Source organism: Thermobia domestica, chromosome 5 (genome assembly GCF_964235325.1).
Source record: "Thermobia domestica chromosome 5, izTheDome1.hap1.1, whole genome shotgun sequence".
NCBI lineage: Eukaryota > Metazoa > Arthropoda > Insecta > Zygentoma > Lepismatidae > Thermobia > Thermobia domestica.
In genome coordinates this window covers 202,075,437-202,085,782 of record NC_137458.1, presented here as the reverse complement: position 1 = coordinate 202,085,782, position 10,346 = coordinate 202,075,437, and the positions used below count along the sequence as shown (strand labels likewise).

Genomic DNA, 10,346 nt, shown 5'->3' with positions numbered 1-10,346 from the left:
TATAAATATTTTATATTGCATTCCACTCAAATTTATTTTTCTTTGCTCAGGTCGTACCAAGATATCAGTTGTGTTCCGCGGCTTCTGTAAACATTTCTACAGAATGAAGTTATTAGCCTCACACTTAACTCCCAAGCTGAAGGACCACCCCTTCTCGTCTGTCCGCAACTTCTTATTCATGCAGCTAACTGGCCTTCTCGATCCTCAGCCTGAGGAGGAGTTATTCCGTGGTCACAGGAACCAACCTTACAGCTCTACATATTAGCCATAAAAAATGCTTAAATTAACTTTTATGTAGAGTTGAGTTGAGTTGAGTTGATTTAGAGTTTAACGTCCCTTTCAGCAGCGAGGATATATATAAGAAGGAATATACTGATTAACGGGGAATCCGAAGCACATGAGCTCCCGTCGGGAATCGAACTCGGGTCTCCCACGAACTTTATGTAGAAAAATTCAAAATAATTGAAAATAGTAAAAAAATCATAATTCGATACTGAAGTAACTTCTAAATCCACTAAAGCTAAACTGATATATAACAAAAATATTGGGCAAAAAATAATTTATTTTACATTTATTATACAGAATATTATATACTATAATATGAATCAAATTATTGTCAATATATATATATATATATATATATATATATATACATTAGATCTATAACCAAAGGTAAACGATCTCCTTCAGATTCCTTAAAAGAAATAATAATAATAAAAACAAAGCATCCACCAAAATTGTAGCTGTAACACACGTACAGCATATTTTTAAAAATATATCACTTAACCGACCGCTTTTGAGGTCAAAACCACAATTCATTCTTCTATCATAGTTTCTTACACAATTAAAAATATAAAGACCTCACTATTTTTGTACATCCTGTACATTTTACAATACATAAAACTTGAAATAGTTTTTGTGTTTCTATACAATACAAATCGTAAAAAAATCATGGTTAAAATTTTCACCCCTTTAACAGTATTATTCCGGCATGGACACAGAATAGGAATAAAAATTATCACTACAGTAACCTCGTAAGACACTTCACTTCCCTGACTGTGAAATGGTAATCATGCCAGAAGCCTGCATATTGGTAACAAGTACGCCTTCCTGTCTTAAAGCAAATGAACTGTCTGAAATAGTTTCTTCAGCTGTGTGTTGACTAGCACAATTTGTGTCTTGACTAGTCTTTGAAGATGTATAAGTTACAGGCTTACTTGATTTCAAAACCTGGAGCAGTTGATTATTGGCAATATACTGTACCTGACCATTTGGTAAGAGAACACCTAACTTTTTACCTTGTGAAGAATTCACTAATACAAGTTTACCCGTATGGGATTGAACCTCATTTGCTGGCTTTGTTGCTAATTGTGGTTTCTTTATCACACTCTGGCCTATCTTGTTTCGGGCAACCGAGGTGTTACTATTAACTGTTTTTTCAAGATTCTCTGCAGAACATCTGTCATGAATAATTCCATCAGCAACAGGTTTTGGGTCCATAATTTGATGAGCTAAAATTTCACTCTGCGAACTAATCACAAAATGTGATACACTAATATCCGAAACACTTGAGGTTACAGCAGGAGGAGTTATGTTTGAATCGCTTGTAATATTTTGTATAGGTTTTGTATAAACGGCATAGTTTATGTCGTTTGTTCTCACTTTGCTCACATTCTGAGATTGACTTACATTTGCTTGTTTATTAAATGAAACACTTTTTATTTGTTTCTCAGTCTTAGTAGCAGTAACAACTGGCTGCTTAACAGAAGTAGACGGAACGCATACATAGAACTTTGATTTCGATGACGAAATTTCGTTAACCTGTTGCATAACCGAAGATGAAACCTCTGTTTCTGAAGTAGTTTGCCTATTTGGTGAGGCACCAATTTTTATATTTTGAAGGGATTTCTTTGGGGATGGGATGTTCGTAGTTACAACTGGTTTCGGTATTGTGTTTTGTTGAATATATAAAGTTTTGTCTTTAGAAAGGTCCCACAAAACTGAAGGAGTGTTTTTCAATGGTGAAGAAATTGTATTTGCTTGCAGAAGAAAAGTTTGCTGCTTGGGATGATTATGATTAGTAGTAGTTACTATAGCAGGTTTACTGGAACTGCTATTTCCTTTCACGAGCAATCGCTGCTGTTTAGAAGGAATAAGAGGTTTTTTTGTCTGTGGAATACTGTTTTGCAATGCAAAGGTACCACAGCCATCTGTCTGCAAAAGCAGTACATGTTGTTTCGGTGATGTCTGTAACAAAGGTTGTGCTAAGTTGGTACCTTGAAGAATGAATGCTTGTTTCCCTGAGCTTTGAACAATTGATGATGATTTTATACTAGTACTTCTTGTAGGTGACGTAGAAACTGTGGGATGCAAAACAAGCGTTTGATGTGCAGTGTTTTGTAATATTCTTGACAATGGTAACTGTTTCACATCTGCAGACGCGGAAACATCTGTCTTCAATGTAAGTTCATTTTGGTCTGAAACCGAGTTTCCAGATTCGTAAGTAGTTGTTTGGAAGACTAATGTATGATTTTTCGACTGCACATCTTGTTTGTTTAGTAATATAGGAGGCTGCTTATTTGGTAGAATATTTAGCGTAGGTCCTTGCTGAAGAACTATACGATTCTTACTGGTAGGGTTCTGATGTAATGAACTGATTGGTAATAAATTAATCGTAGGAGTTACTGAAGAGTTCAAATTTACGGCTGAAGGTACCGAAGTTTCCAAGCTAGGGAAATTCAGAAGTGTATCTTTCAGCTGATTTTGAGTTTGTATCTTCGACTGCTGCTGAAAAACGGACTGACAAGTTGCTTGAAAAATATTTTCATTCACAATAGGTTCTTGATTAGTATCTAGTACACTCGTCGACAAATCTATCTGTGCAACAGCAGGAGAAATGTTATCTAATGTTTGTTGTATACCACCATCTTGTACAAAATTAGATTGCACTTGACTATTTTCACACAAAGTCTGAGACGCTTGTGACTCAATTCCCGTGCTTAAATGCAACGGATTAAAAGTGGTACTGGATAAACTTGAATGTGGATAGTTCTGAATAAAAACAGTTGTTTGATGCGTGGGTAAAGGACTACCCATTGCATCTACTATCACTTGATGTGTATTTGATTCTACAGCTGTTGCAGAAAGATCTGAAGCATATGTCGGATGTGATTCCACTGTAGAGTATAGCACATCGTATGGTTGCTTTTGTTCTTGAACACGTAACTGAGAAGATGACACATGAATTACTCCATTGTCTTCAACAGATTTCTTATTTTGAGTTGCAACAGTACAGTTGCTTGAAGTTTCTTTACCCATATTAGTACTTGCTGCTACATTTTTATACAAAATAGACGTTTCGGTATCAAGAGAATCTTCGAATTGAGAGCTTCTAGGGTCCGCATTTACTAACAAATTTGGATGTGTTTTTGCTATGTTTACAGACAAAGTAGTACCATCATTGGCTGAATCTCGCAATATTTCTTTCTCCGTTACATCTGTGAAAGTGCACTGACTGCTAGCATTTGTGCGTAGGTTGAAGGAGGGAGTACGGCCAGCTGACTGTACGTTAGGTAATAAATTTTGAATCACGCGTTTCCGTTCTGACTTTTGACTTTTGACTACTTTAGAAGCGGCAGTTTCAGTGCAACTTGATAAAACAGTCGGGAGTTGTTGCTTCACTGGAACAGAATCTTTTTCCATGCTTTTAATTATCTGTGCTGCTTCTGTCCCAACATACTGAATGAGAAGCGCCTGTCCGTTTGAGTTTATAGCCGGCACGAGAACGACTGGCTGCTTTCCAATCGTTTGTGAGGACTGAATACGCCTTACAGCCTTTTCAAGTACATCTTTGAAATTGGATTGTTGAATACACTTTGTAAGAGTGTTAGTAGTAGGAGCTGTTATTGAACTGATACTTGAAGTAAGCTTAGGAACTGCTGATATCAACGATGGTGTCGCTGAAACGGTCACAGTTTCTGCACTTCTCTGAGCAATCTGAGGTAATGTATCCGGGTTTGAAACATTAGGAATAGTAAACTTCTGTAAAATTAAGGATGTTGATTGCCCTCCTGCTTCAAGGTCAGAATCCTGACGCACGGTCTTTAATTGAGCTATTTCTTCAACAGGATGCGGAAGAATGCTTGAAGAGCTTCCCAATCTTCCTTTCACTTCACTTGCGGACTTTTTGAATTGCTGTCTAGAGATATCATCCACTAGCTTTGTTGGACTAAGCATCATTATTTTTGATTGCAAATCACTAAGTCCTGCAGTTCCTTGCATCTCAATCATTGGTGTTGGAACAAGCTGATCGGTGCTTGGACCATCTTTCTTAATTTTGTATTCTTTTTTATGTGTGCTAATTTGTGCCTTCTTTGTAGGCACCACTGATGTCCGAAATTTCATTGAAGCTAAATTACCTTGTTTCGAACTTACTGGATTATCAATATTTACACTTTCCTGATTAATTAAGTAGTACATTGGAGTTTTCTTTCTATCGTCATCAGTATTTGCATTTTTAACCACAACGGAACGTTTAAAATACTTCTGAGCACTTTTCGTAGCAGTAAGTATTTCACTATTATTAGCGAGCTTTAGTTTATTTGAGGGTTGAGAACATTTCGGTTTTATTGTCTTAACTGACGTCGACGCTGAACTGTGTAATGCAATACTACTTATATTACTCTTGTGATCAGAAAAAGCACTAGTATCACTCGTATCGACTTTCATTGGCTGTACACTATCTTTATTTACATCAACATCATATCCACTCAAAAGTTTTCTTAGCACATCCCCTGATAGTACCTCTGATTTAGATACGACAGTTCCACTAGTAGGTGGATTTTTGATTAATTGTTGTCTGTACACTTCCCACTGCAATCCTCTATTTGCCTCATCCACGCTATTTTTGGTCATATGTTCCCAAAGAGGCTCCACATTCTTAGAATGACTTTTATTGGCGTCGCCCTTCTTCTTCGCCTTTTTCTTTGCTGGATCAGATGCACACGAACTTCCATGAGATCTTCTAGGTTTCTTTTCACTAGCTTCTCCTGACTCGCTGGATTCGATGCTACCTTCATCACATCCATCAATAACTGGAGGTCGCTTGCGTTTCACTCGACGTGCCAAATAACGACGGTGTGAGCCATCCTCTGTAAAATACAATAAAAAAGCAATTAATTTCTGTCTAGACGACTGCTAGGAGCTTTTGCTTAGTTTAAACGTTACACTAATACTCAGAAACTCTGTAAGTCTAAGTTTATTATAGCATGTTTGACATCCCGGTTTTCAAAGCATGGAAAACAAGAAATTACACAAGACATCCAAACTCCCAACCAGACATGAAGACAGATAGACTATACAAAAGAGGCCGATCGACAAGACGCATGAGCTACTAATAAAGTTACCTGAAAATATATATTTTAAAGAGGACCCTCGAATTAAAATATATACATAAATGGCTTCATTATTAATTTGTAAAAAGACAATATAGACAACTGAAAACCACAGTTGGATCTAATTAAGTAAATAAAAACTTTCGATATTCCATCCGTGCTTATTTTATTTGACTGACGTTTCAAACGCACTGATTACGTTTATTTACTGAGTTGTGCTAATTCGAGACTTGTACAATTATTGTGGTATAATTTTAATTTTTTACATTATTGTAATTCCATATTTCACTATTTAAGAATTAAACACTGTCACATGTTACAGTTTGATTCAAATTTACATTAATCGTTTTCTTCTTCTTCTTCTATTATTATTATTATTGCTTTCCGATTTTCTTTATGGGAATAAAATATTCAAAATTTCACTTAATTTCAAACCGTCTTCCCTATTCAATATATTATCGTGTATTTTTGTTTCTATTGCTTTTTTAATATCTTTTTTTATATTCATGAATAGATCTACACATCACAGACACATTTTCAAAAAAATTTTATGCTTTTCTTCTATTGCATGTTGCGCGAATGTTGACTGCTTTTGTCAGGCCTTATTTCCGTTATTAAGAGAAGCAATACAGATAAAATTACACGATAATATACTGAATAGGGAAAAAAGTGAAATTTGAAATAATTTATTACCATTAAAGAGAAAAACATCGAAAGCAATAATAATATTAAGAAAGCGGTGGATATAAACTTGAATCGATCTATAACTTGAAACAACATTTAACGTTAACTACTGAAATGTTAAATTATAACAATGTAAAATATTATTATTATTATTATTATTATTATTATTATTATTATTATTATTATTATTATTATTATTATTAATAATAATAATAATAATAATAATAATAATAATAATAATAATAATAATAACACACCACAATCATTGTACAACGATTTCACGAATTAACACAACTCTCAAAGGTAAAAATCAGGGATGGAAAATGAACCGGTTCCTGTGAAAACGCTTCGGACACGTTCCTATCTTTAGCATGGGTTTTTGGTGCCTGAACCGGTTCGAAAGCAGGTCAGAGCCGGTTCTTTTGCCATCCCTGATAAAAACAGTCAATGCGTTTAAAACGTCAGTCAAATAAAATAAACACGGGTGAGATATCGATATACTTAGTTGTTGAACTATACACATCTCCGTGAAAATTATGAAATATATAATTATTCTATCAGGCCTTATTTCCTTTTTGTACTAATACACAATAACACACTGAGCAAGGCTATGTGATAATATATATAAAAAAAGACACCATCAAGTTAACAGTTTCAACACAATAACTGTGTCTTCATCAGACTTTCACTCCTTCTGGCTGCTTGGGAGTTGGTCATCACTTATATACTTTCCGGAGATCAACTTTTAATTAGGCTCCGCCCCTTCATTAAAAAAGTAACACTTCTGTGGCTTTCACTTTTTAGCTGGTTACATTCTGTCCTCTAATTATTCTTGTTTTCCTTATTTTTTCTTTCTTTCTTCTTCTTTTTCATTTCTTCTTTAAGCAGAATCTTCTCCCACTCTTTATTTAGCGATAATCCTGCATTCCAATTCATCACCTTGTCTCCCTGGCTTTTTTCCATTTTCTCACCAAAGTTCTGTTCTCTACTTCTATGACCTCTGCTTCTTCCCACCCTATCCTGTGGTTTGTCTCTTTCTGATGCTTATATATCGCATTGTTGTCCCTTTCCAATCTTACATCATCCTGGTGCTATTTTATCCTTTCTTGCATCTTCTTTTTTGTTTCTCCTATGTAAATTTTGTTACACTTCAAAAAGAAAATGCAAGAAAGGATAAAATAGCACCAGAATGATGTAGGATTGAAAAGGGACACCAATGCAATACATAAGCATCAGAAAGAGACAAACCACAGGATAGGGTGGGAAGGAGCAGGTTATAGAAGTAGAGAACAGAACTTTGGTGAGAAAATGGAAAGAAGCCAGAAAGATTATGAAGGTAGGAGACAAGGTGATGAATTGGAATGTAGGATTCTCGATAAATAAAGAATGGGAGAAGATTATTCTTAAAGAAGAAGAAAGAGAAAAAATAATAAAGAAAATAAGGATAATTAGAGGACAGAATGTATCCAGCGAAACAAGTAAACTTTTAATTGGACACGTGTGCAGCTAAAAAGTGAAAGTGAAAGCCACACAAGTTTTACTTTTTAACGAAGGGGCAGAGCCTAATTAAAAGTTTATCTCCGGAGAGTATATAAGTGATGATCAACTTCCAAGCAGCCAGGAGGAGTGGAAGTCTGATGAAGACACAGTTTCCACCTCAGTAGCTGTGTTTGCAATACAACCGAAAGTCCTTCTGAACTTGGAAAATTCTCGTTCATATATATATATATAGTGCGAAGCGAACGATAAATGTGTGTACTTAGTAGTACAGTGATATTCACTGAGAAATAGTGAATGTGATAGTAAGCTAATGACAGAATAAGTAACATTACTCACCGTGATATCAGTGACAAAACTTCAATCTCTTAATCCCAGAAATGGGAGAAATGTATTTGATAGATACTTTGACGAACAGAATGTGATTAATGAACGTGATCTTATGTGTGTATAAAAAATGCAGTAAAGTGAAATGCATGGACACCAGAAAGGGTACTTCGACAATACGTATGATATTATGGTTCGTCTTGAGCTACGAGAGAGGACTCGTATCATTACTTTAAACGTTTTCATATATGAGATAAAGACTCATTTCTAACCCTCATCTTAAGTTTTTTTTCTTTCACTCATCGTATTGTATACTGTACTTATTCACGAACCTGTATCATATTTACCAAAAGTTAAATAAAAATAAATTTTTTCTTTCCTTTTAATCTGTCTGTTAATATTATATATATACAGGGTGGGCCATTTTAATAAATCCACGGAAATATCTGAAAAATGATAAAACATAGAAGAAATGTTTGAAGTGCACGTTATATATTGCTAAGTGGGAAATCCAATTCCACCAAAAGTGCCTCTCTCCGTCTCCCTAAATGGGGGTAACGGGGGTAACTTTGAAATATCAAATGGGAACATGGGTCGAGTAATACCTCGTTCGATAGGTTTTGGAAAGCTAAGTAACGCTGTACCAAAAGATGTTCCATATGGAGCACCATTTTGAAAATGGCCGCCATGATATGTTTCGGAAACTCCAGTACCCGTAGTATGAAAACCATGGAAGGTAAATGAATGGAACAAGATTGAAATACGTAAATATCATAGGGCATAGCGAGTGGTGTGTTCCCTGTGATCCCAGTGGCCTCCCTGAAGGGGTCTTGGGGGCTAACTTCAAAATTTCAAATAGTAACATGAGTTGAGTGGTACCTCATTCGATAAATCTTGGAAAATCAAACATCTTGCAGGAGAAAACGATTGAGATGAAATGGCACTGTTCTCAAAAGGCCGCCGAAACATAGTATCCGTGTCAGAGAAAAGGTTTAGTACTCGTAGTATGAAAGCGATTGGAGATAAATCAACAGAATAAAAACTGGAGTAACGAAACGAGGATAATCGTTTGTGAAAAAAACAGCTTCACGCTATCAGGTACCGTTTTCTGTTCTATGGCGATAACTCTCTATTCCAGGTTGAATAAAGAGTTAAGGGAGGAAATGGAACCTATTCTTGGAACGGTGAATCGACTGCATCTTGTTAACATTTTATCGTTTTTAATCTACAGGAATCAGTATTGAAATCGCAAGTAATAGTAAATCTCAACTACTTCCGTTTTTGGTAGAGTATTGTGGACAGTCACGATATGTTATTTTGAGACGCTGAACAGTTTACAAAAAGTGTTTCTCGCTATCTGGTACTGTTTTTGTTGTATGGGGATAACGTTAAAACCATAAATGGCTAATTTGAACAACTTTCGGTTTGAACTTAATAGAAGAGTTGGAACTTTTTCTTGGGACGCTGAATCAATTGCAAATACCCACATCTCGATATCTCTTTTTTTTTTCTGATACCTGTCAACAGACGGACGGACGGACAAAGTCGTTCTATAAGGCTTCCGACACTTATGCATAGCAGAGTTTGGAAGTCTAAAAAAAAAAAGTAATGTAGCAATGTTTAGCGGCCAACCCCTTCTACAGTGCTTTACTGAATTCGATTAATTTTGGTACAAAAGTGGACCATGGAAAACTTAGGATTTTATCAATTATCGGCATAAGAGGAAGTTCGGTGGGAAGAAGTGACATATAAAAATATTTTTTTAAAAAAAGACCGATATTAGCATTTAATCCATAATTTTCGATGTCATTGAGATGGATAATGACCCTGTTAATTCCATTTAACTCGAACTTCAGCCCCATCTGCATGAAAGTGGGAAGGGGTGACATATACGAACTTTCATCATTATACTTTCATCTAAAAGGGGAAGCGATTCAAATACTTCCTCTATTCTCTAAATGCGAAGAACGAGCATTTCAGATAGTAACAGCATGAAAGAACACTCGGCCTCTAAGGAAAAGGGTATGAGGAGGGGCGGAGCTTAGAAAAAACATGATTTTTGACCTGTTGCAAGTCTCAGAGCACAACTTTGCAACGGTCGATGCCGTAAGTAATGAACAGTAATGTCATTTTAGATTTTGCCAAGGGAGGCAAGACTGACCACAAGCATGAGTTTCCGTTTTTCTTTAGTATACGAGGTGACACAAAAACGAGACTAACTGCCAAACTTGAAAAAAGATTGGAGTTGAAAATAATTGTTTTGGTGACATAATCCCACACCCTCCTCTATCCATGTTACCAGTTTCGACTCAACCGGTCGACACTTAAGAATATTACGTTAGTGAGTGACACGTGCAACTACATTCTGCCAGAATGCCGTCTAATGTAAAATACTGAACAGCGAATCAACATTAGTGTCGTCTAATGTAAAAAAACTGAACAGCG

At 35.7% G+C, this 10,346-nt stretch overlaps 1 protein-coding gene across 4 annotated transcripts in view; it reads right to left on the bottom strand.

Moving 5' to 3' along the window:
* Window positions 1-994: 994 nt before the first annotated feature.
* The window catches only part of LOC145686345 (uncharacterized), a 244,867-nt gene continuing 235,515 nt past the window's right edge, over window positions 995-10,346 (bottom strand). For all 4 annotated transcript variants that reach the window (XM_081759588.1, XM_081759589.1, XM_081759586.1 and 1 more), the window contains exon 15: window positions 995-5,150. In XM_081759588.1, the coding sequence (XP_081615714.1) occupies window positions 1,045-5,150 (4,106 nt within the window). In that variant the 3' untranslated portion in view covers window positions 995-1,044. The remainder of the gene's footprint in view (window positions 5,151-10,346) is intronic.